This window comes from Chaetodon auriga, chromosome 5 (genome assembly GCF_051107435.1).
Source record: "Chaetodon auriga isolate fChaAug3 chromosome 5, fChaAug3.hap1, whole genome shotgun sequence".
NCBI classification, from domain to species: Eukaryota; Metazoa; Chordata; class Actinopteri; order Chaetodontiformes; family Chaetodontidae; genus Chaetodon; species Chaetodon auriga.
The window spans coordinates 21,835,729-21,862,276 of NC_135078.1; the positions used below are offsets into that span (position 1 = coordinate 21,835,729).

General features: G+C 43.4%; 3 protein-coding genes across 6 annotated transcripts; 1 reads left to right on the forward strand and 2 right to left on the reverse strand.

Annotated features, from left to right (window-relative positions):
• Positions 1-11,481: 11,481 nt before the first annotated feature.
• mvk (mevalonate kinase) lies at positions 11,482-20,495 on the reverse strand. The gene is made up of 10 exons (XM_076729940.1): positions 20,118-20,495; positions 19,880-20,027; positions 19,511-19,655; positions 17,801-17,956; positions 16,966-17,069; positions 16,748-16,793; positions 16,521-16,611; positions 15,960-16,079; positions 15,659-15,812; positions 11,482-13,023 (listed from the first exon to the last, which is right to left on the reverse strand). Exons 1-10 carry the CDS (start codon positions 20,193-20,195, stop codon positions 12,872-12,874), a joined length of 1,194 nt encoding a protein of 397 aa, XP_076586055.1. The 5' UTR covers positions 20,196-20,495; the 3' UTR covers positions 11,482-12,871.
• A 169-nt stretch (positions 20,496-20,664) lies between these two features.
• On the forward strand, positions 20,665-22,459 carry mmab (metabolism of cobalamin associated B). The gene is made up of 9 exons (XM_076730653.1): positions 20,665-20,828; positions 21,110-21,168; positions 21,273-21,366; positions 21,463-21,520; positions 21,612-21,684; positions 21,779-21,876; positions 21,963-22,027; positions 22,126-22,185; positions 22,270-22,459. The coding sequence occupies exons 1-9, from the start codon at positions 20,725-20,727 to the stop codon at positions 22,352-22,354; spliced, it is 696 nt and encodes a 231-aa protein (XP_076586768.1). The 5' UTR covers positions 20,665-20,724; the 3' UTR covers positions 22,355-22,459.
• Positions 21,528-26,268, reverse strand: aldh3b4 (aldehyde dehydrogenase 3 family, member B4). 4 transcript variants are annotated; one of them, XR_013077179.1, is made up of 11 exons: positions 25,563-25,696; positions 25,284-25,479; positions 25,043-25,153; positions 24,638-24,758; positions 24,463-24,548; positions 24,082-24,163; positions 23,607-23,996; positions 23,349-23,515; positions 23,154-23,253; positions 22,784-23,058; positions 21,528-21,663 (listed from the first exon to the last, which is right to left on the reverse strand). XR_013077179.1 is itself a non-coding variant. In XM_076730651.1 (10 exons), exons 1-10 carry the CDS (start codon positions 26,189-26,191, stop codon positions 22,859-22,861), a joined length of 1,506 nt encoding a protein of 501 aa, XP_076586766.1. In that variant the 5' UTR covers positions 26,192-26,268; the 3' UTR covers positions 22,551-22,858. The 4 variants fall into 4 exon arrangements, 3 of the variants coding, with proteins under 3 accessions (XP_076586766.1, XP_076586765.1, XP_076586767.1); XM_076730651.1 differs by lacking the exons at positions 21,528-21,663; positions 25,563-25,696 and adding an exon at positions 26,139-26,268 and having other exon boundaries at positions 22,551-23,058; XM_076730650.1 differs by lacking the exon at positions 21,528-21,663 and having other exon boundaries at positions 22,551-23,058.
• Positions 26,269-26,548: the final 280 nt, after the last annotated feature.

Sequence of the window (26,548 nt, forward strand, 5' to 3'; positions counted from 1 at the left end):
TTATGGATTCAAAACATTTTGGCATTAATCTCGACATCACGTTCGAGAAAGCGACAACTTTTCAGTGAGGGGGCAATCAAAGTCAGAGATGGATACATCTGCATTCTGAAAATAGGGCAGTAAATGAACATATGCCGGCTAGATTGACATTAAATTTGAGGCTTGTGGTACAACACTGGGTTGCTGCGAATGATTGGCAAGGCCAATTTCCTGTGAACCCCCACAGCAGTTTTAGCCTAATTTCATTGGTCCTGTGGAGCAGCAAGTCTATCACTGTCTCAGATATAGAGGATTAGCTCCTCTTTCCTGCTCAGATGAATTTGCCTGTCATGGTGTGGTGATGAATGGCAGGAAGGCTGAGGAAATGTGCTGTGGGCTCATTGGAAGTGGCAAGGTGAAGTCTGGCCTGGCAGCCTGCCCCAGGCTCGAACCTCACCGTGGCTGTGACCCCCCACAGATGTCCAGGTGCACGTTCACATATCGGCAGCCAGCTCATCAGTCGGCTGGTCGGTCAGTAAGGCCACAGCATCAGTCTGACATCTGTTTTGACAAGGAATCCGATTCCATCAGCATGTCTCAGGGTCCCAGGATACGGCAGATAGTGTCCACCGCTTCTCCTCCGTTCATATGAAAAGGAGATGTTTAAAGGTCAGGCGTAGTTTAAGCTCCTGCACCTGCCGGTGGCTTAAAAGCAGGACATTTGATCTTATGCTAGATAACAATCTATTAAAATTAAGCTCAGTGCAACTCAATCTCTATGAAAACTGAATCTTAATGAGGAAAAAAGGCTTGAACTTCTGGAAATGTGATTACATGGAGCACAGTTTCATCACACACTGGTGCACAGGTATCAATTCTTCTTCATCAAAACATTCCCATCATGCCTCCTTGGATGTGGATCAATGGCAACCAAAACAACAGCTCTCCACTTCCTGTCCTCTGCTCTGCAGCTGTTACTGTCACCACCTTCCACCCCCTGCCCGACCCTCACCACACCTCCTCCATTTCAGCTGTAATCATGTAGCCATGCAAATGCTGTGCACTGAGAGGTTCGTGTTGCCCTCTCCGGGACATCATTCCCAGCTGCCTGAGCCCTTGAGTTGACCACCCAGGGGAGGGAAAAGAGGAAGTCATTACTGCTATCACAGTCAGGCACAGTCCCTACACTGCCAGACAGCCCCTCCAACTCATAAAGTCCTTGACGACTTCACTAAAACATCCAATTTCAGTCGGACCCCGTTTATAATGACGAATAGAAATCAATCACTCCAAACCACTGCACACTCCTCCTGAATCTGTCTGCTTATTTGGCTGCCCAAAATGGCACAGAAAAAAAAAAAAGGGAATCTTTTTTTCCCCTAACGCTGGTATCCTATCCACATCTCCGGGATATTCATAATTCATCATATTCGATTCCTGACATCTGCCACTGATTGTGCCGACGGGTTGGCTGGAATTAGCCACTCCTGGGAGCAGCGTTAATGTGCTGGTGGGCCAGCACATGCACCCCGGCTGGGGAGGGGTTGCGGGTTGGGTGGAGGATTGAGGCCGGAGCGGCAGGAGCCTTTCACACTCCTAATGTGTAATTAGGAGCCATTTTGGAGCGCTGCCTTCCTCCACTGAAATTAGCTGCCTTTTATTAATCAGGCAGACCAGTTCAATGGCACGATGGGTGCCCCTATAATCTAACACAAAATGTTGTTCTTAATTACAGAGGGGGAGAGACAGCACAGAGAGGGGCTGCAGCTCCTGCATGATCCCCTCGGGTTCAATTTCTCAACTGCAGAACACAGGCAAATTGAACATCTACTGCAGCATAAGAGTCCACACGCTGTGCTAAAAATAATAGTCAGTATTATGCCAATCACTCTTCCAACCTGAGCATTACAGCCTACATTTGGCATGCTTTACATAATGGGTATATACATCATACCAAGCATGCACAGAGCCAAACCCTCACAGCTGCACGGTCCATGAAACCATTTGCATTTGCCGAATGTCAGCTCCACTTGAATGAGAGATCATACATATTATGTGATTACAAGCACTGGTCCTCCTTTTGAGAGTTAAGTGCTGTGACCCTGACCATGCTCATCAGCGCCGATGCCCTCATGACTACAGATGAGGACTAAATACTTCAGTGTTCATCCTCAGTGGTTGTGAGTTTTTTTTTCATCTTCTTGCTACGCATCTAATGGAAAAGATCACGAGTACATGAAAAGCAGTCCAGGCAGAGAAAAGTAATCACTGGATTCCTGATATGGATGTAGTGCGTGATTGGGAGGGACAGGATACTTTAAAATGTGTTCAGCAAGTGTTGAATCATTTTCGTCTTAAAACAGAAATCAGTAATCATCTCTTGAACTGTTAAAGTGATTTGAATTCATTATCACTCCCTTAAAAATGAACACATTTAACGGCGAAATACATCGCAATGAAACAAACTGAGTAAAAGATCAAACGTGGCACTCAAATTGAGTCCATTCTAAAAGAAGATAATGAATAAAATATGATAATATATCAAATGTACTGAAATTTTGGAAGATATTCAATATGATAACAGTCAAACTGCTGACTTGCTGTAAGAACAACTGTGATAAGTTATTTTGAAAATAATCTGCAATCAGACTTTTTAACTTCTGCCATTGCATTAGCATTTTATAATCACATCATTATTTGTATGTAATCTGTCCTCTATAATCCGAACACACTATATTACAGCAATCCGCCACACTGATTATCATCCTCCCTCAGTTGCGCTGCTGTGTTTGCTGCATGAGAAAGTGTCTTGTTTGATTTCATTTGTCCTTAAAAAATCCTTTCTTTCATAACAGTCACAGATTTTGTTGTCTAATCAAAGGGCTGATTTATTTCACAATTCTTTGAAATTGCTTCCTCCACAGTATTATCCTCCTGTAAGTGAACGCAATCATGCAAAATGGCCACTTTTGTGTTTCTAGTGTTTAACAAAGCCCAATGCATATTTATGAATATTGTTGTAGTGCCAGCTACCCCTATAATCTTCGAGGAAAATGCAGGAAATAAAACATGACAAAATTCTAAAAATGGCTACTTGACTAAGGTTTCTCTGACAACCAAGGACCCTAACAGCTGATAAACAATCTTCACACATAGAGAGGGTACAGCGCTAATGGATGCAATGGATGATGAAGACCTCTTCCTGGCCCTCGATGGCACTGCAGCAGGACGACCATAACGCCGATGTCATCTCTTGCGGCAAGTCAGAGTCCGCGTTAGCATTCGACACAGCGGCTGCATGAGACGATAGCCTGCCACTCAAGCCTCATTGATGGAATCCAGAACAAAAAAACCTGATGCGGGGTCAATGAGTGAAGGTCTTGGCCTATCTCTGCTCAGCTTGAAACTGTGTCCAGTGGAACAGCAGCTGTCACAAAGTGCTCACACAGGCATGGACAGCAGCTCTGAGAAATGGGAAAATGTCAAAACAGTTTATGGATATGCAAGGAGTGAAGGCCAAACTGCGACTGAATTATGCAACACCCTCTAAACATATGTAAACACACGAGGAGCCACACTCTTTTAACTTTGGACTAGAGATGTTTTACATAAAAAAAATATATATATATAATTTTGATGAAATAAGTACAACCCCAATTCCAAAAATAGATTTATGAAGTGTTCCCGAGGCCATGTAGTAATATCCTTCATACGATCATGTGTTCACAAAGTGAACCTCGCCCCCTCCTTGCATGCGAGCCACTGAGCCTTTCAAGGATGTCCCTTTCATACCCAATCATAATACTATCAGCCCCGACAACGTTCATTTCATTTCTATTGGATGACTTTAGTGCTGAGAAAAATAGTTGAAACCATTACCATAATATGAATAAAGACATTTTCCAATAAATGTCTATCACAATATGGGAAATGTATGCAATATCACATGTGTAATATCTGATTCAATGAAATAAAGCATATTCCACAGTCAATGGTGGAGGAAGCACTCAGATCCTTTACTTCAGTAAAAATAGCAGCACCATGTTCAAAAAATACTCCATTACAAGTAAAAGTTGTGCATTCACAAACGGTCTTAAAGAGACTACATGGCACTTTCATTTTGGGTCGATTTTGGCGGCCCCTGTGGACAAACGCGGTACTGTTTTGCCAGGAATCGGACCGGGGGACAGGCATTAAGAAGAACTAAATAGAAACAGTCAATCTTCTCGCTGATGGTCTTGTGCTCATAAAGGTCATATAGAGGCATCAGTCTTAAGTTGAGACTGTTTCATCACATTAAAAGCTCTGTGTAGTGCACATAAATAAAAAGTACAGAACTATCATCAGTGAAAGTTCCAAGTACTCGTTGCGAAGAATTGACCCTTTACTGACATTATCATACAGAATATAATTGTTAAAACTGACGTGTGTAAGCAGCATTTACTGCTGCAGCTGGTCGAGGTGGACCTAGTTTTAAAAATACTTTATACACAGTTAGCTAGTTAGGAGTTTCACTTCTTCCAGCCTCAGATTTAATTGAAACCATGCAAGAAGTTTAAAGGGGAAACTGCAGACACACCAGAGAAAAAAGGTTGAGAAGCAGTGGTTTAATCCTGAATTTTATATGCTTATCATGTTTGTTTGATATATGAAATCCTCCTGAAAAGTAATTAGTAACTATAAGTAAAGAGTTTTATTTTTTTTACAATTTTATAAAGTACGTTTTTTAGTACTTTATAAACTGTTGGGTAATTTTACTGATAGCATCATATTCTCTAAGATGATCATATGTTTTATCTGAAAATGTTTATCTGCAAAGAAACGAGTCACTACAGCTGTTAAACTTAATGTAAGGGAGTAAAAAGTACAATATTTACTAATGAAACGTAGTGCAGCGGAAGTACAGAGTAGCAGAAAAGTACAGTAATTGAGTAAATACACTTAATTACTTACCATCATATAGATTATAGATTGCATGAGGACAGACAATTCATAAAACTTTACACTGAATCGGCGACTTGGAAAACAGAAATCTGCAGAATGAAAACATGATGAGATGAACTCTAATCAGCCTGATGTCTCTACACGCTAACTCTGAATGAATTTATGTGAAATGTTTACACTCCTTCAGCTAAAAGGCTCTAAAAACACGATCTCAGTATCACCAAGTCAACTCATTCAAAGATCAGCTGAGGCTTCCTCTGACCCCTCAGCAACACCGTCCCCTGAATTTAGGGACATGTCAGACTTCTTTGTTTCTGATAGTAAGCAGCCATAATCATGGCAGAAGTAGCAGTGTAGCAGTTGGAGTGTTATAATTAGCATTCAGAGTGAAAGCAGGATCATGTGACCGTTGGCAGAGTTTCTAAGTTCTGGCCCAATGGACAGAGAGTAAACTCCACAGGGGAGTCCCCTGGGAGTGAGACATGCTGGGTTTGAGAGGGGTTATTGGACTGTGCTGTCTCTCTGACTGTGAGCCACTGGGGACCCGAGCAGGGGTGCCTGATGGTGCACTGAAGCCTGAGTGTGACACCTGGGCTGTCTGTCACGGCCACAAACACAGACAATGTGACACTTGACAGGATAGGAGTTGAGGCTGCAACACCAGAAGTCAAGACCCAGCTGACAGTAAGGATGAGAGGCGTGCAGTTCAACTCAATAATTTCCCCGACACACTTAAATCCAAGCCTGTTTGTCTCCTTCCTCTTTTCTCTCTCCTCTCCTTCCCTCAGTGTTCATGGCCCTTTAAATAAATCAGGGTCCCGAGGAGGCTGAACCCATCAATTAGAGTCGTCTGATGAGACTGTGTGTGTATTAATCAACAGTGTGAGGCGTGTGACAGGCTGAAAAGAGACAGGATGAAGGGCTGCAGTGCCGGGGAGCTTTAAGAGGAGCTCTGACGAACAGGCTCTTAAGATGAATTTCCCAGTCTGCAACGCTAAACTAAACTGATATCCAATTATGTTTCCCCACATCGACAAGCTAACGGAGCAGCTGTGAGCAGCACAGACTCGCAGTGTTACAATTGGCCAGACGAGAGGCAGAGAATCCCAGGACCTTGAAGGAGATGTCACAAGGAGGCCGGAGTCAGCCGCTTGAGTGAGCGATGGTCCACACGCTTGCCTGAAAGCATGACATTGCCGAAGGGGGAAAAACACCATTTTATCATTCAGTGCGATTCGCACCCTCTCTCCCTGTCAAACATGCCATATGTCCCCGTCACAGGTCGTCTTGCTGGCTTATCGAGTGTGACAGGGCTATTCACACACTGCTCCCAATCAGACACCATCTCCTGCAGAAAAAAAAAAATCACCACCATAGCACAGTGACAGGCTGTCAGGCAGAGGGCACCAACCTCCACAGGGCCTTGGCTGAGAGTATGCCCATCTGGGGGAGGGGGCAAAGGCCAGGGGTTACGATGGGAGACCCAGCGCAGGCATCCACACATCCACACACCTCGTGCACACTCATGCTTTTCCTTTGTTATTCAATCAGCAACAAGGCAGAGCTGAAATTCAAGTCCACGCGCATCAAAGCAAAAGCTCAAAAGTGCTAACAAAGCTTTAATGTGTGGAAACTCTGCTCACCTGTTCTTACCTGTCTGTAACTGGTTCTTCTTATAAGCATGTACATTTACTGCATCACTGCACAACATTACAGTTCATTCATTTTATCACCACTGTGCACCAGACTACCACAGTATTATATTCCGTACTTCATTTTATTCCTATACTTTAACTTCTAAATTTTATGTCTTATACGTGTCTCAGATCCTATTTTTCTCCTTTCTCATTTTCTTTTTATGCATATTGTAGGAGCCTTGTCGAAGGCAGCCTGAGAACTAGAACTCCATTGAAAACGGCCGCTTCAGTGTGATTTCTGAGCACAGGACAAATAAAGACCCTGAAACTTATAAGACTCTCTCTTTGAGCCCTCTGTGAAAGCTGACTACACATTTCACTGGATGATGTTGATCATTGGGACTGTGAAACAGGTTATTTGCCTGACAGGAAGCAAAAGTGGTATGTAAACCTCTCCTGGGACTTTACACCGCGACCTGGTCACAAGCCTATTTTCCTAACCACTAGACCATATGAGCCCCTTATGTGTTAAGCGAGTCTGTGGCAACAAGTCAGGACAACCGGAGGTCACTGAAATCCATATGTAGGGCGCACAATCTCAGAGCTCTGAAGAAGAAGATTCGCGCCTCTCGATGCACTTCTGGAGTCTGCAAATGTTTACTTTGATGCCAAAGAATCTCAGTGGTACTTAGCCACTTGGCTCCAAACACAATAACACTGCAGATGCGGAATATATTCACTAAGTGAGCAATCAGCTGCAAAGTGGGCTGAAAATTACACTTATCCCCCCCCCCCCCATGATGATATGCATAGAGAAATAAGTCAGAGAGCAAGAGAAGGAGCAGAGGGGCAGAGGGGGAGAAGTGGCATCACCTGATCTGTCTTATCTTAAAAAGCGGCGGGATGTGTCACCTCAACTCTTCAGAAAAAGAGTTAGAACCCTCCTAGCACATTTTTATATGAAAGATTTCTGTGAAATGATTGCTAATCTATGCAAAAAAGCAATCAGTGACTCATTCATAATGCATGAGAAACGAGATACCAATTTTGCAACGCTTTCGGATTATTAGATGTTATCGTGAATGCAGCAGATGAAATATGAACACTCCTACCTGTTCCATTGTAATTACATGGCTGCAGTGGTCGAGAGATACACTGGGAGGGGGATGTGTGTGTGAAGAAACATACAGAGAGATGGACGGACAAGCAGATAGAACATCCATTACTATCTGACTGCAGATAGCTCTAGATGGGAATATTTGTTTCTAACAGCTTTATGTATCCATTTGTACCATGATTTATCAACCTAAAAGCTGTGGCTTTAAGTACATCTGGCTGACATTTTAATGGTCCATCAATCACATGGTGTCATGTGATAACAGTTTGAGATCATCCTCCTCCCAGAGCCTCTGAGAAAAAAAAATGGAATCCAATAAATTGGCTGCAATCCCAGGGAAATGATGAGACTCTATTTCTAATTCAAAGCAAGTTCAAAGTATGAATGTTAGATAAGCTGCTTCTCAAATTAATGCAAATCAAATTTCATTTAGGATATTTTTGTTCTATATAGACCCTAATGTACTGAATATATTTCTGTGCAAGCTTCTAAAATGCAGTGTAAAGCCTGACAGAAAAAGAAAAGGAAAAAAAAAAAAACTCACAATCCCCATTTGGATTACTGGCTTCAGATTAATAAATGCAACGTATTATCAAAGTGTAATGTGTTCCTCATACAAGAGCCGTAAATGCATACATATCCTAAACAAAAAGAAAGAAAAAAACACTGCTAAACCTCCAAAATACTGGACATTTGCTTAAAAACAATCCAAACAGGCCAAGCTAAAGTTTGACCTTTGACCTTCCCAGTCTGAGCAGCAACACCATCTCGCAGCTGGTTCCATATGAGACAGTGGCCGGCAGTGTGTATCACAGCCTCTCATCTTCCTCCGTCTGTTTAAACATTAAAAAAAACACTCACAGTAGCCTGACTTTTCTTTTTTTTTAACTTCGGCGTTAACGTGTCTGGGTTGCACCTGGAAGTCTTGTGAAAAGCGCTGACAGATTTCATACTTTTACATTCTGGGCAACTTCGACACGAGGGATTTGCTCTTAAAACGGAGAACAGCAAGGATGAAGGGTGGTATAAAAATCAATGAGGCTTTTCAAAGGCAACAAGAAAAAGCAGCGCCTTAGCCTGCAATTAAACAAGAGCGCCCCTGGCACTGAGGAATGACAGAGTATGTTGCTGGTGCCCTCGACTTCACAGAATCAATTACTGGATCGATACGACGACATGATACAATTCCATGATGGAAAATGGGACGTGGACTGGGAGTCGCTCTGCGTCATGTGTTTCAGATGTTTACAATAATACAGCTCAAGCAGGTCTATACACTGTGGGCCCGTTTCATAAACATGAGCCAAGCTGAGCTCTAGACCAAACACATCCTCCAGGTGGAAACCTCCTGTGAAATATTTTGTCTAAGGGTGAGAGTCAAGAGGAGGTTCCCAGCGTGGGGGGTCGGGAGCCTCACGAAGGGTCACAACAAACACTGATGGTTCATGAGAGGATTAACAGAACAGGAAGGCAGTACGAAAAACCTGCCACTAAAAATCAGCTTTGTTTCTCAGACATTCCTCTAACGACTGCTTTTTGTAGCCATGCTAGCTAAAGGCTAAACGTAGTCAGTCAGTCCGTCAAACAGACTGAAATATCTCAGCAACTATCAGGTGGATTACTGTGAATTCTGTACGTGCATACATTCATGGTTCCCAGAGGATGGATCGGAATTAATTTGGTGATCTTTTGATTTTCCTTGTAGCGCTGCCAAGAGCCTTAGCATAGACGTTCATGTGCTCCTAAGAATGAATTGTATAGTCCTTTAACTTTTCCTGCAGCACCATCATCAGGTCAAAAAACTGCAAAAATAACATTCCTATCAGCCTCGGCTGTCCTTAGAGCCAATTAGCATGCTAACATGCTAAATTGACAAATATATACGATATGTGCTAAACATCAGCATGTTAGCATTGTGATTTTGAGCATGTTTGCATGCTGACATTAGCATTTAGCTCAAAGGACCATTGCGCCCAAGTCTAACAGAGCCGCTAGCATGGCTGTCGTCTTGTTTTGTCGTGAATATGCAAATTACTGTATAATTTTACATCTTTGGAGTGAAAAAATCATTCTTCACGTCTGAGAAACATGACAAATGATGAGGGGTCAGACTGTTTCGTCAATGGACAAAAATATTGGGAACTCCAAAAGTAAGACGTTAAATCAGCACAAGACACAACTCTGATTCCAAAAACCTTGGGATGCTGCATAAAGCATATACACATGATTGAAAACAGTACAAAGACAATACATTTAACACTTCACCTCATCAGCTTCATTGATTTTTGTAAATATCTGCTCATTCTGAATTTGATGCAGCAACATGTTTCAAACACGTTGGAACAGGAGCAGCTAAAGACTGGGAAAGTTCTGGAACGCTCCAAAAACACCTGTTTGGATCATTCCACAGGTAAACAGGTTCATTGGTAGCAGGTGATAGCATCATGATTGGGTATGAAAGGGGCATCCTGGAAAGGCTCAGTCGTTCATAAGCGAGGATGGAGCGAGGTTCACCACTTTGTGAACACATGATAAAGGAGATTACTGCATGGGCTCAGGAGCACTTTGTAAACTGTTGTTGGTAAACACAATTCATTTGTAAAGTCTGTTTTTATCTACGTTTTACACAGCGTCCCGACCTTTTCTGAATCAGGGTTATGGATGATGAAAACCGTATTCCAACTGCACATTTGCTGGGACTAAAATAATTCAATGTTCAAGCCTAAAACTAAATCGCCAAAGTTCTTTGACAGCACCCTTGTACCCCGCTGTCTTAATTGGACCCCTGCTATCAATACCGTCCGCCATCCCCCACTTACCGAAAGGGCAAACACCCCCAGGAGGACCATACAGCCCATCATGACTGAGAGGAGCTCATGATGCTGATGTTGCCTCAGTCAGTGTAAAGACAGAAATGCTGGGAGAGGATGGTCGCTCAAAGCTCCCCTGCTGCGGACAGTTCAACACAAATATCACAACATAAATTATAATACACACACACGTGATTCTCCACAATAACAACCGACAACGTATTGCGATCCGGAGGCCTTTATGTGTAAATGCAAATCCTCGCTGTAGGAAGTCACACACTAGATCCCTGTTAGTAAAACCAGTGGCCAACAGCAGCATGATATCTTGTCAGTCAGGTCTAATTCTGTATTCAAAGTTAATGGCTCCTGACAAGCATTTCACCAGTCGACTGAGAGACCAGAGGGAATGTGCCACAGTGAGCATGACCACTCAGCAAATTCACATTTAACATTTCTTTCCTCCTGCTTGGACAGAATGAATTATACATCCTTGATTCTCACACATTGATCCACGCGGACAAAACTCCCTAAACGTTAAATGTTAAACGATTTGTACGTCTCCTTCCTCACCGCTGGGACGGCACACTGTTTTCACCAAACCTCTCTGATTCTGACATTCTCCCTCTATCCTTGACCCCCTTTCTTCACTCCCTCTGTTATCTGAAATAATCTCAGGGCCTCTTTAGATTCTATTCATCAGAGCAGAAAGAAGCAGGCGCTGACATTGATAAAAAAAAAATACCATCTGTGCCTTGCAGGGGTAAAAGAAGTGAGAGAGAATGAGACAGAAAAGAAAGAGAGGGGCTTCAAATGAAACAGGCTCTGTTGTCTCCCTCTTGTCCCCCCTCGTCAATGCCATTTCAATTGAAAAGCGCAGTGGTAATTAAATTCCAGCAGGGGTTAGGGGCAACTGTGCGGCGCACTGACGGGGGGCTGCCCTGACATAAAGATGACACAATTCAAGAGGACAGAGGGGGCCAGGCGGAAAAGGAGGGAGGGTGACAAATGTTGTTTATTCACGTACACTGCCAGATTCGTACTACTCAATCTTCATGACATTTAAAAAATAGAGAATGAAATGGATATACAGACTCGACCGAATCCCACAATGACCTTTTCCCCAAATCAGGGATATTCTAAACAGATCCGTCTTCTGTAGCTGCGGCATGTGCAGAATATTTTGTAATGCTTAGCGGGATGAGCAATTAGGTGGGGAAGAATTTGGGAAAGCTGGTGTGTGTGTGCATATGTGTCAGCACAAATGTGTGACTCACAGAAGGACGCTGGTTGTTGTTGATTCACATTATAGTGGCGCTAATCCAGAGGCTCCTGAGAGGCCGCACACTCCTGCTGTCCCCCCCTCTCCCCGTCCTCTACTACAGCAAAACAACGCAGCCAGTTTGTCTTTAACAGCGCACGGCGGTACATTATTTTTAAATACTTTTTTTTTTTTAACTGAAGCAGATATTGTATACTGTTCTTTCTTATTTCAAATGCAGAAATCCCAGAAAATCATTTGGTTCCATCTTCGTTTTGCATTTAAACGCTTTTATGTTAAAAGCAGAGCACAATAAAAGAGCGTTGCGGCATCAAAGCAGCATATATCTGTCTGTGGGATAGTAATTATGAAAGTGAAGTTTTATGCAAATAGTCCTCAGAGTATATTTATGACATTATTGCTTCCTGGCCTCAGCTTGTTCAGACACATTCTCACCAACACTGTTCAGGATTCAGAGAAATATTAAAGCACAGCCACTTTCATAAACCTCTTTGAACATGTGTGAAAATTGGGTTTTGTTAAAGAGCCCAAAAAAAAAACCTCATTTATCAAACTTTTCTTCCATTATCATTTCCTGTAAAATTAATTCCACAAATTACCACTTTCATTCTAGCAGTTACCCACCAATATTGCATGTTACAATGCCAGGAGTGAGCAATTAATGACGATCATTTAATCCATTAAGAAAGGTCGGCCCTCCTGCTTTAAACATTTGGATGAAACTATGAATTAATTCTGCCACTGCTTCACTCACACAATCAATTTATCAGAGCCTCTTACTGTCCTCACCAGCCCAGTTCATGGAGAGCGTTTGTGCAACTCTGATGCCATCTAGTGGACAAAGAGCTCAGTACATATAATTGTACCACATTCCATAGGATGCTTCACCTAAAAAATTAAATCCTCTTCATCTTCCCAGTTATTTGTTAGAAACACTTGTTAGTTTCAAAGAGATGTGCTTGTCAGTCAGTAAAATCTATAATCACACAAGTCCAGCTCTGCTCCAGATCAAATTGTCCTTAGTCCCCTCACGTCGTTAGTTGAGCATCAACACAACGAAAAGACGCCGTCTGTCCTCCCGTTCAGCCACAGTCACATGTGGGTCTCAGTAACGGTTCAAAATCTCCAGAACTTCCTCTTTAACCGAGAGAGGAGAGTGCTGCTGGACACCTGGACCGCCAATACTCGTTTCCCAGCAGTCAAAGCCGCAGTCTTTCAAGTCCTGCGCTGTAGCCTGGACGACGGAGGAGTCGGTCTCTACAAAACAAACAAGTCATAGTGAAGTCATGTCAGGGAGGGCTGCTGTTACAACCCCGAGTCCAAAAGGTTGCGACATTATGTAAATAAAAACAGATTCAATCATTTGCAAACGAACTGTGTTTATAGTTTACAAAGTGTTCCTGAGCTCATGTAATAACATCACTTATCCAGTCATGTGTTCACAAAGTGGTGAACCTCGCTCCATCCTCGCTTGTGAGCGACTGAGCCTTTCCAGGATGCTCCTTTCATATCCAATCATGATACTATCACCTGTTACCAATCAACCTGTTTACCTGTGGAATGTTCCAAACAGGTGTTTTTGGAGCGTTCCAGAACTTTCCCAGTCTTTAGCTGCTCCTGTCCCAACGTGTTTGCAACATGTTGCTGCATCAGATTCAGAATGAGCAGATATTTACAAAAATCAATGAAGCTGATGAGGTGAAGTGTTAAATATTTTGTCTTTGTACTGTTTTCAGTTGAGTAAATGTCAAAAAGGAAAAGCAAATGATCGTATTCCTTTTTTTTGTTTTGCAGGACGTCTCAACTTCTTTGGAATCAGGGTTGTACATGAAGCAAACGGGACGACACTGAAGCCACACAAAACCTCGTCACTGAAGTCAATAAGTCGCTCTGCAATCTGTGTGTCCCCCAAAACATCTGAGAACATCAGAGAAGACAGATACTAGAGCTGCAATTCACACAGATGGAAACGCTCTGAAAACAAATAAAGAGCATTTGGAAATCTATTTAGAGGATTTTGAACTTATTAAAATTCAGTCTGCTACAGGCTGCAGGCATAAACAAAGAGTGAACTAGCAGGTTCTTTGCTTGTTTGTTTTGTTAAAGAAAGGATGATAAAAAGTTTCCTTATAACCGATAGCACAGTAGTACCTGCACACCAAAGCGCTCTCATCATTTCCTGCCACTCAAACCGTGGTTTCAGAGAGGAAGAGCGAGGGAGCGTTTGAGGAAAAACACAACATTTGTTGTCAGCAGGAGTCTTGACAGTTTGGCTCATCAAGCTTCCCTCATCAAACTGAATTCATTACAGGACAGAAAGGGACAGAAACAGAGCAACTGAGCAACTCGAACGATAGAGTCAATACAGAGAACAGGAATATAAGAATACAGCTGCTCATCGCGCATCAACATCCAAACACTACAGGAAAGACTTAAAAGTAAAGCCCTCATTAAGGCCTGTGGAGACTGTCGCGTTGAGCCAAAAACCTCTCCTGGGCAAGATATTTTGGAATAGCGCCTCTTCTAATGAGACTTACTTTTTCAAGAGAGGATGGTGGGCCATGTTTGGGCTCTGTGTAATGCCTGGTTATTACAGGTCCAGATTTCTTCCTCTGACGGCTGTTCTCTGCTCAGAAATGCTTTCAGACCTCTTTTAGTTTGTCCTCTGCAGGCCTTTCTGCAAAGGCAGGACATGTAGACGACATTTGTAGAGCTACAGTTTCTAAACTGGCCAACAGAAAACTTTACTAACGAATGGATGTTTGAAGCTCTTAGAATAAGTATTATTACACGGCGCACAATGTCCACGTCTAAAGTTACCGTTCAGGGAAGAGGGCGCAGGATGTGCTGATGTTTCTGTGATGGTGTCTCAGATTTCTGCAGGGCAGTGATAAACGTCACTGATAAAACATGATGCTGCGATTCATTTTGTTTTGGGACAGTAAATCTTCTCTTTCAGTTAAAGCTGAAAAGCTGCACCAAACTCCTTTGAAGGGAATCCTCTATTTCGAGACTGTTCACACATATGCTTTGAGTTTGACGTAAATGTAACCTCAGAAACTGGCCTGCTGTTTGTGTGTTTCAGATGATTACTGGTTGCATAAAGAAGAGCATCATGGTCAGTTGGTTTATGATAAATAAAAGTGTGAATTGTGTTGCCTTCTCCCGTAAAAACAGTCACATCTGTGTCTGTTGGAGTCTGTGTTTGCTCTGGATGTTGCCTCTAATCCCCGTGCAGGTGGAGTAAAAGTGCACCGGCTCTCCACATCCGAGCGAGCCAACAGAGCGCTTGTCTTTACGTGACGACTGGTGCAAAAGGTTTCTGGTACCTTTAGGAAAAGATGGCTGCTTGTTGACCACAAATTCTGACAGTGGCTCTGTTATACTGTCTTTATCTGAGACAATGAGTCGCCTCGTTTGTCAGCAGGCTTGATTATGATGTCCTTGTTGCTTTGAAGGTCCTGAAACACTCTCTGTTTCCGCCCCATGTTTCCGCCCGTTTGGGGTGTGGTCTGCTGTAAAACTGTGTTATATTGGGTCATTGGCTTGATTTTCTGGTATATAATTGGTTTGCTGTTAACACTGTCCGTGCTCTGAGAAAGGCCTAGGTCTGCAATGTGGCAGCAACTATTTGAAATAAGTGTAAATCCATACAGGCATTGTTTGCGTTGATGGTGTGACACCTGATTTTGTTCTTTTTGAGCAGATAAAGCACATTAATTTGAAAAATAAGCACAAATTTGCAATAGCTGCAACGTACGCTCATGCATCCACACACACAACCTCACAAACACTTGATCTATATGCCAAATTTCAGCCTTCTGGAGCCAAAACTGTGGCTGCCAAATAACATCCAAAATGCACAGTGTCATGGCACACAGTGGAGCAGTACCTGGTCTCAGAAGGGTGATGCCGCAGCCGCCTCCTCCTGCACCGGTTAGCTTGCTGTGGAGCCCCCTGGCCAATGTGACCCGGCACAGTGTGTCCAGGACTGGGTGTCCCACCCCCATCACATTCAGATGGTGCTGGTTAATGTCAATGAGCTCCTGTAAAGGACATGACACATCTGCTGCTAATACCTGTTGCTACTGGCAGACAATCAGAGAGAAGACATTCGACACTAGAGTCTCAATGACACAGAATGACACAGTTACAATGCAGCATGTTTTACACAATTTATTCATGTTTCACACCTCCAGAATATTGTAGTGCTCTCCTGTGATGGGCTCACTGGTCATCTCTGACAGGACTTTCTCACAAGTGCAGGAAACTGCATCAACTGAATCCAGTACTGGAGTCATGATCGAGGGAAACTACAGGAGGCGGAAACAGACAAAAAAAACCCTCGTGCTCAGCATTTCTACACAAAGTCAGTGTGGAAATTCATTCAAGTGCAGATTATTTGGAAAACAAGCCTCTTTGTGCATATGTGTAAAAACTCTGATCAGTTTCATGATGGATAAGCTGTGTACAAATACGGCTTGTAAAATTGCAGGTTTGACTTTGGTTGCGCTCCAGCCTGATCACAACACCATCCAGGCCTGGCTGCTGCCTGACGGAGGCACAAATCTGCACACCTGCTGGTGTCACCAAGGCAACAGCACACAGGGGTGCTGGCTAAGAGTTTAATTTCAATATTTTATGAAGGCACTCAACGCCAGGCTCTGGAGTATCTGCCATGCAAAAGCACCGCCTATTATATTAATTACAGTGTCGGCAAGTAACACACGGGGGAGGAAGAAACCATTTAGTACCTTGTTAATCTTGTCCTTCACCCTGGCAACAAGCACCTTGGTGCTACGTGGTACTTTGGTGTTAGTGAGGAGGATCCTTAATAGCGGCACCCTGGAAGTAAAGCAGACAGATCAGAGAGTTCATACCGACCTATTATTCTGGAGCTTTATGAAAACCATGGTGTATTTTTGACTTCACCGTGTTCTATTTTTAAATCAAATTAAAAATTGTTAATCAGTGTCAATACCTGCTCAGTGGTATTATCTTCCCGGCCAAGAATCTCAGCATGCCACCTACAGACAGGGAAATCTAAATCATTAAATAGATAATCATCAAATGATAATGAACAGTGCTGGTACAACACTTCAGTGATGCAATTAAAAGAGCGCTCTGTGTCCACTGAGACAAAGGGAGGGTATAACACCATATGTACCGCCCCGTATGCCAGATTATTTCAGGCCTCACCCCATGTTCCGACCGCGTTGTCTACTCCTGAAGGATTGCCGTGGATGATCATCTCCCCTCGGAAAGCCCAGCTGTTGATCAGCTCCAGGTCCTCCTGACACCATCTGTAATTATTCATAAATTAAAGCAGAGTTTTGTAGCACTGCAGACCCTCTCAGACATAACCTCTAAGCACCTCTTCATCTCCTCAGCAAACACTAGTAGATGGGAGGGACGTACAGTTGCATGTTCAATAAATGATTATACAGATGCCGTTTGTGATGAAGCATCACCACAAGGTTTGTAGCGCGACACAGTACGACAACATCCCACTGGTAATACATCTGAACATCCATGTGTGTCTTTGATTTTCCAAAAAACTTCTGAATCAATTCAAGTGACTCATATATGTAACATTAAAATGAAATAGCCAAAGGATTGAGATGGGAAATAAAAATACTGAATATTTCTGAGAAAGATTTTATGTTTTCTCCTCTTTTCTTTATTCTTCTCATTTCTCTGCATGTTGTTTTGTAAATTGCAGGGCCATCAAAGCCATTGTTAGAGCCATCAGACATCATATGCGACATCATAATCTCCTCAAGATGGCATTTACTGCTTTGCATGCTGCTCCTCTGGATCACATTACATACTACAGTTTTGACCTCAAACCGTGTACCAGTTTTTCTATTTTAGAAGCATGATGTTGTGATTCAAGGTCTTTCAATCTCTGCTGTGAGAGGAGTAAAATCATCTATGAACCCTTTTATTGATCAGGCCGATTAATTCTGTCTATGCACAACAAGCTGCAACCACGGCTCACGAAAGAGACCTTCCGCTGATAAAACATCGTTACCTTGCGGTGTGATCCCACTCTTTGAGAGGAGCTGGGATGGCTCCACTTGCACAGAGCAGAGCTGCAGCTAAACACACAGAGTAGGCAGCACTTGACCCCAGTCCTGCTCCGGTTGGCAGCTCCGACCACACAGACACCGTCAGGCTGGGCAGCTCACTGAGAAAAGAACACGAAAGCTGAGCTTCGGTTTGTATGTAAACACTATCCATGCATCTATGACTTATTACAGATGACTTAAAATATTTACAGTTATTGCTCATTTACAATCACTTGTGATCTTTTATGTAAAAAAAACATCAAGTATTGAGTAAATAATGTATCATATCTCCTTCTTTATACTTACTTTAACTGGTACAGTTATAGTGTGTAAATATAAGGAGGGTGATACAAGGAGTGCGTAATCAATAGTAATCCATACACTTCTATAGGCAACAGAAACGTGCTTGACATTGCTGTCAACATCTGTCAGGGAAGCTGCTTTTGGGCAGGCAGGAGAATACTCTAAACTAATTGTCCAGCTCTTCTCTCAAGGGAAAAACACATCCAGACTTGTTAAAGGCTGCAGTGTGGCCCAGTGCCAGACTCTCATTAGTGGCCATCCTGTCAGAACCCATCACCTCTCTCAGACACGGCAGCACCGTGTCAGCGCGGATTAAACCTCCCGACAACCTGCAGCTCTAATGTTCCTGAGCATTTTCCCTGTTCACAGCTGCCGGAGTCGCTTCAACTAACATTCTGCCTTTCTGTCTGTCTCTCTGTACCATCTTCATTTCAAGGTGGAGTGATTTGGTTTCCAGATGCAGTGAAAATGGCCCCCAGCTCCGTGAGCACATCTACATCAATAATGACATCTCAATGGAGGAGCAGTGAAGTCACAGTGCAATAAGTGCAAGAAGCAAATTAGCCCCAGCATGATACACTACAGTACACGTGACAGTGCAGCATGCCACACGTAATAAATAACACGGATTGATTTCATTTAACTTGATCTGGTTTGTAGTTCACACACAAATTTAAGTCTGTCAGGCTGCAGATTTCCTAGAAGACAGAAGTGTGATGCTATTAATATTTGGATTTCTGTGTGTGCCAACTCCAGGCACGGATAGTAATACCTACTGCATTTGAACAGTTGCGCCACCTTCAGGCAATGAGTGTCACAGTTGCATTTTTTGGGCATTTTTTACAACTTAACATATATTTTGAATGTGTGTCTTTGAGATTTGACATTTAACACTTGTACCACCTCTTAGCTACAACAAAATTATTAATAGAGATGAGACATCATTATATAGTGCCATCCCCTCTGATTCTGCCTGTAAAACCGGCCTTTGGTTATCAAGAATTTTTCCTTTTTCTGAGAGCTAACCATCAGACAAGTGAGTCTCAGATCTAGTGAGGACCCCCCTCCCCCTTCTCTCCCCAAAGCACAGAGTAGGCCAGTCCTCGAGAGCAGTGGACTCATGGTGACATGAACAGAGGGAACACAGTCCAGTATTCAGCAAAAAAGTCTCCAGCAGACAAAAATGTCAAATTAAAAAAAGAAAGTTTTTTAGCTGTTGCTGCTCTCACTTATCCCACTAAAGGTGCCCTAACCTGGACTGAATCTGACACTCAGGCACTACAGCTCTGCTGCTGGGCCTAGCCATCTGAACCAACTACCTGCAACAGTAAAATGAACAAATGCTCAGAAGAACAGTAGTACTGTCTCACCCTGATCCAAACAGTGAGAGGTACATGTAGAGGAAGGATAAGGTGGCCATGCTGCAAGTATCCAAGTTTCCATCAGGTATACCGACAAATTCACGCAGTCTCCTCACCAGTTCAGCATCCAGACATTTCATCTCCTCCCTCTTACCTGTTAAAATGAATGACAGCCATCAAAATCACAAGAGTTTCACAACTACACACACTTTGATCTACAGTTGTAAGAAAAAGACACAGAGTATATAATGAGAAATTCTGCAAAAATGTAGTAATCTAAACATGATAAGATGTGCAAAATGTCCCCGTATGGACTGGACTATGGGATGCATGGTGCAGATGCAACAGTATGCATTACAGTGCTGCATCATCCCTTACCACACAAATGAGGAATAAGCTGCTTCAGTTCAAAGAGGTCCCAGCAGAGGAATGTGCCGATATTTGGGAGGTTGATGCAGACTCTGCCACTAGTGGTGACTTTCAGCCGTAAATATGTTCTCAGGTTCAAACTCACAGCAAGAGCCACCTGTAATGAACCAAAGCACAGGGTGATTAACTAGACACACTTCTTCAAGTTTTAGCACATTTACCGCACATGTGTGTACTTTCAACTTACCTTTCCGTGTACAACTGCATGCTCTCCGTGGAGGATCGCCTTCCCTGGAGCAGACACGTAGCAGTCCTTCACTTGCATTTCTGTAACAGCGTGCAGAGTACAAAAACGTGTCCAAAGCTGGGCGGCTTGAGCCCACCTGTTCAACTTGACAGTAATATTACTATTAAGCTAGCTTAGCCACATTTAGCGACAGTTAATCCTCTGAAGAAGCAACGAGCAATCGACAACTCTGCCGCACAGCTCTGTCCTTTCCGCGAAGACTTGAGGAATATAAGGGGTTTAACACAGCATTTTTAGTCGAAGTACACGAAGCTGCTCTGAGCACACTCTCTTACTACTCGCCGTGATTAAGCCATGTTAAAAACACAGCTGACCCACAGGAGGAGGGACGAACATAGGCTAGGCTTCGAGTATCCAATCAGCGTCGTGGATTGTTGAACATATATTATTTTGCCCAATCAGCGTCCCGCACTGTCCCACCATACGGAGAAATGACCAATCGTGCGATGAAAATGAAACGCCCATAAAGTACGGACACCTCGGAGGTACAAAACGTGTTATCTACTATCGTTCACTTGTGTGCTATTTGCTAGCCTTGAGCTCTGACATGGCTTCGTTTATTATCAAACCTGCTCACCTCCGCTGTGTTGTAAGGACAGGCAGGCTCGTTAGCGAGCACCGAACAAGGAAAACATTGTGGTCTGTCAGAAGGTAGTTCTACATCAATGTCACGTTCACGTCATTCATATAAATGTCTATGTACTTTATATTAGCAATGTGCTAGCTAGGATGCTACAATAACAAATACTGTATAATTAATACCAATTATTTGCACAAGAGCTAAATCCTCTCAATGGAGGTGGAGCGTTGTTTGAAACTGAAACAAATAATGCATCATTATACAGTGTACATATGTCAGTTGTGTTATTTGTCGGTATCAATACATGTCCTTATCTTCTACCTTTCTGTTTTCCCCTCCTTTTTTCCAACAGTTATGCCACTGAAGGAGACAACAGGATACCCAAAATATACACCAAAACTGGAGACAAAGGTTGCTTTTGAAGTTTTCAACTAGGAGAACACTACATGTCACAGTATTGTTGCAGTGCACAGTTCTTACTAAAGCTGAATCATGTCTTGTTGTACCCCTTAAAGGTTTCTCCAGCACATTTACAGGAGAAAGGAGGCCAAAGGAAGACCTTGTATTTGAAGCTTTGGGAAATACAGATGAGCTGTCATCAGCTATAGGGTAACATTTTGTTTTAAATCTTCTTTTCAAGTGTTACCGTTCACTTGTTGTCTTTCTGCCTCACCTGAAGTGACCGTGTTGAATTGCACATTACAGCTTGGCCAGAGAGTTTTGCCTCGACAAAGGACACACATTCACCTATCAGCTGGACAAGGTTTGATTTTCATGTTGCATTTATTAACTTCCATCACTGCATTTCACACCAGCCAGATGTAAGATTTCTGACATTTTGCTTTTCGTTGCAGATACAGTGCATTTTACAAGACGTGGGCTCCAATATCGCCACCCCTCGGTCATCTGCAAGAGAAAGTCACATAAGTATGCATTTGCTGGTTAGTCTAATGCAATAAAATGATGTGTCCTGAATGCTTGAAGATATCTTGGACTTTTTTTCTGTTCTGTTTTTGTTAAGAGAGAACACAATTTACTGCTCAGCCAATTGCAGACCTGGAAACCTGGATTGATAAATTTACAGAAGAGCTCCCTCCACTGACCAACTTCATTTTACCTGTAAGCCTTTTTTTTTGCATCTGTAGGACTCTGAGTTCTTATGAGTCCAGGTTTTTCCATTAACACTTTTGGTTTGTGTGTCACAGTCTGGAGGGAAGAGCAGCGCAGCTTTGCACTTAGCTCGGACCGTGTGTCGAAGAGCAGAGCGCAGGTCAGTTGCATGTTCCTTGCCTTGAACAATATAAAATTACCCGTTTGTCTCGCTTTTCCCACACAGTTGCTTCTGACAGATCTTTGTCGTTGTCATAGTGTTGCTCCGATTGTGCGGTCAGGGGAGGCAGATCAAGAAGTTGCCAAGTTTTTGAACAGGTGAGTCCAGTGCTTTGAAATTTGCATGAGAGCACATCACACATCTGTCACACATCTCATAAATTTCCCAATATTTTCACTCAGATTGAGCGACTACCTGTTCACCCTGGCCAGATATACAGCCATGAAAGAAGGCAAGGAGGAGACAATCTACAGGAGGCCTGAATGAGGAAAAAGACAAATGCCTAATTTGCTTTATGGGGGGAGGGTAGATGGTGATACAGGTATTTAATTTTCATTGTAAATATATTAATAAAAATGAAAAGATCCAAAATAGTTTTATTTTTATGCAACTGCGTTAACATAAAGTGAGAATATAGGCAGTAATAAAGCTAGCTGTGGTTAAGTGTAAAACCATTCAGCCAACACATGCACCCCCTGGTCATTTAATTTTGCACTGGTAACGTCTCATGAAACACAAACACCCATTTGAGTGTAAGCACAGTTATGGCGCTGCAGCAGAGAAACTTTAACTCTTACTCTCAGTCACCCAGAGATTGATCATCTACCATGCATACTGCTCTTGTTCTGTTAGATGTGACTGCACCCCAGTAGGTTTTGTTCTCATCTATTTTTAATGCATCAACAATACACTTGCATGTCAGGACTGTTCAGGACTTATGGGGCATTCGGCTTTCTTCCAACATGGCTTTGATATCACCCTCCCACACAGTCACAGGATCTGGCACCAGCCCTGGCTCTTCTGGGACAAGGTGCTGGCCCATGTCATTAGAGACAGATTGCGGTCCTCATAGGGCGGATAACGCAGATAGGTTACACACTCAAACCGTGTGCTTCTCAGCAGGCATGATTTCCTGTGAGAAAAGGTGTCAAAGCTGTGGCGGCCATGGTAGGAACCCATTCCACTGGCACCTGTCAAAAAAGTGGAAGGAGAGTTGATATAATGCAGGTTGTATTATTCCACCACTGTGTTTGGAATAATCTGTACTCTGCTGCCACCGACTTACCAACTCCACCGAAAGGCAGAGCCACCATCAGACTCTGCAGGACGCTGTCATTGGAGCAAAAGCTTCCACTCGACGTCTCACTCATTAGCCTTGAGATGACCTGCGTAGCCCGAAAAGCAATGATCAGAATACACATGGGCTGCATCAGGCTTGTACAATCAATATAGAAGGTCTTGGCTTCAATCTCTCATGTACCTTGCTGTTGCTGGAATATGCGTACACACAGAGGGGTTTCTCTTGCTTATTAATGAAGGTAATTGCCTCATCCATATTGTTTACAGTCAGAACAGGAAGAACTGGGCCAAAAATGTCCTGTTTCATGATGGGATCTAGTTCTGTTACCTCTGTCAGAATCGTTGGGGCTTCAGAGAGAAAAGAAAACAGGCTTAAACAGTTAAATGTAATGCACACAATGTAGTTTGTTCTAGAGAATTCCACACAGAGGACACTTACCAATATATTTCTCAGCTTCTATCACTTGCCCGCCCACAGCCACCTTGCCAGATCTCCACAGCACGTCTCTCGTACGGTTGAAAATCTCTGGATTGACCATGCGGCCATAACTGCGGGACTCTCTGGGATCAGAACCGTAGAACTGCATCAGGCAGCACTTCAGGGCCTGCACCAGCCGTGCTTTGACATCCGCGTGGCACAGGATGTAGTCAGGAGCCACCAAGCTCTGTCCAGCATTGTGAAAGCGTGCCCAGGCGATGCGCTGAGCGGTGGTGGCAATCTCACAGTGTTCGTCCACATAACACGGGTTCTTGCCACCCAAAATCAGGGTGACAGGTGTGAGTGTGCGAGCTGCAGCCTGAGCAATTCTGCTGCCCTCCTCCATGCTCCCTTAGGATTGACAGACATCCGTAATAACTTAAAAACAATTCAATAAATAATCACAGAATGATTATACAGCTAAGTTTATAATTACCTGTAAAGAAGACGTGGTCAAATTTAAGTTCCACAACTTCAGGCAAGTCATTTGTGCCTGCAAGAATCACATGGAAGCATTCCTTGAGGAGGAGAAGAATTTCACATCAGATCATTACGTTTGGCTGTAGCACTGTAAGTTCTTACTGTCAATCAATACACAGAATACAACTGCAAAAAAATCAGTTTGAGAGTCAACTTTTGGATGACAAAAGGTTTCCATCCTCCCACAATTCAAATTAGTGGAATAAATATCCAGGGCTGTCTACACGGCCACTTGATGTTTGTGCAAAACCCCCCTCAAAAGTACAAAAAACAGGCCTGCTGTAACTTATTAAATGAAAACAACCCAATCCATCCTCCCTGCCATGTAATTACTCACATTGTCCAAGTAGAAGGGGATGAGACGGTGAAGAAGCTCTGCTGTGTGAGTGGTGCACTCTGAGGGGCTGATGATTGCACAGTTTCCTACACAATTTAGTAAAATCAATTAGCCTCTGTGAGGAAAAATAATACTTGAATTAAACTGATTACATGAGGCTCTTGAGTCTCTGCACCTGCTGCGATGGCCCCTACCAGCGGCACCAGGCACATCTGGACAGGACTACACCAGGCCCCCATGATAAACACCACCCCCAGCGGCTCACTGACCACCAGGCAGTCGTCCAACGAGGTGGACTGGACCAGACGGACAAGCTCAAAATTAGGTTACAAGTGAAACAGAACTCTCATGAGTGAAAGTAGGCATCAGAGCACATGATGACTAACAGAGAAAAAAAATCATTCTTCAAAAAGGGCACAGCAACTTAAGTTTTAATCTGCTTTGGCCGCACAATACATTTCTTTGTCGCAGCGAGACGGAATGTTCTCTCCAAAAAGGTTGTGCAAGTCATGAATAATCCCAATAATATCATAAAGGTGTCTTTGGGATTAAATTGGGTTTCACAAACACACAGACGCACCAGGTTTCTTTCCACATGCAGCGGCTGCATCCACTTCTTGAGGTTGCTGATGGCATGAAGTGCCTCATTCTTGACAAGAATCAGTTCCGACACAACCGTCTCAAACCGTGGCTGGTTAAAAAAAAAAAAACACACAACAAAACAAAAACAAAGGACGAAGACAAAAATGCCAATGCTAACTTTGGACCATTATGTCAACTTATACTGGCGTGGTCTCTTGCTTTTAATACAAACCACTGACCTTATGAAGGTCCCTTCCAAGAGCATCCACAAAGTCGCAGTCATGTTCCTCCAGCAGCCGCACCACAGCCTCCAGCTGAGCCAGTCTGAAGGCCTCCTTGAGGGTGCGTCCAGCCTGAAAGGCAACTCTTGCCCTCTTCAGCAGATCCACACACTCCAGAGGGTATGTCTTCAAACACGGCTCCCCCAGCCTGGTCCTGAAACAGCAGCCACCTCAGCGGTTTTATGAACACCACAGGGCAACAAAAACACATCCACAATCCACAGCTCATCACTGTACCTTCTACACGTTAGCCGGCCGTTCCTCTGACAAGCATTGCACGCCCTCACTTTTCCACTCATGTTTATTCCAGTCAAGAATCCTCCACTGCTGCCTTTCTCAATGGAGTTAGTGTGCGTTAAGCCTATGCACCAGTTAAGCAAAAGCCCCACTGGCAGGGAGGATAGTGAAAATCCTAACAACTCCAGCCAATCAGGTGATGCACATAAAGGAACAGAGCTGGACTGTGATAATCTTAAACCCAGTGACTCCAAGGCGTCATGTAGTGAACTAAGGACAGCAAAATTACACTGCATTTAAGTTACAGTTCTGAGTACCACCTTGACAAAAAAAAAAAAAAGTACATCTGTACAAACTAAATGTTTTTTAATACTCCCTTAAAAAGCAGTGTAGGCTGCACCTGCTTCCGTGACGCATGAATAAAGATAAAATCTGAAGACCTTAAAACTCAGCAACACTTATTAAAACAACTTTAGAGTGAAACCAGCGCATTTCGGCTTGTGGCCTCCATCAGAGCCCCAAACGCCTCGTACCCGCGCTGTGCACCTCAAGTGTGGCTGGTCTGTTTGACATTACCTGCGCAGAGCTTTGAACCATCGGGCTGGAGAAGGGCTCGGCGGACTGCTCATGGCTGTTCTGCAGGTTCAGGTAAACAGCTGAGATTACTGCAGCTGGTGTGATGGAAATCCTCACAACAGCGTCGATCACCTCTCATGAAACGTCTCGCGTTGCAGGCACCCGCGCACAACGCGCAACACGAGTCAGACTTGCGCATTTACACCATAATCCGCCATGCAGTTTATTCAGGAAAACCAGAAAATGTGGTGTGAATCAGACATTCTCAATCCCGCAGGATCCTGCTCATGTTTTAAAGGTGTTTGCTGTCAATAGAGCAACAATATACTTCAGTCCAGGCGCAGCTCCGCAGTGCTGCAGGCGTCCATCCACAGCCAGCAGCTGTTTGGAATAAACTCATTGATTAAACG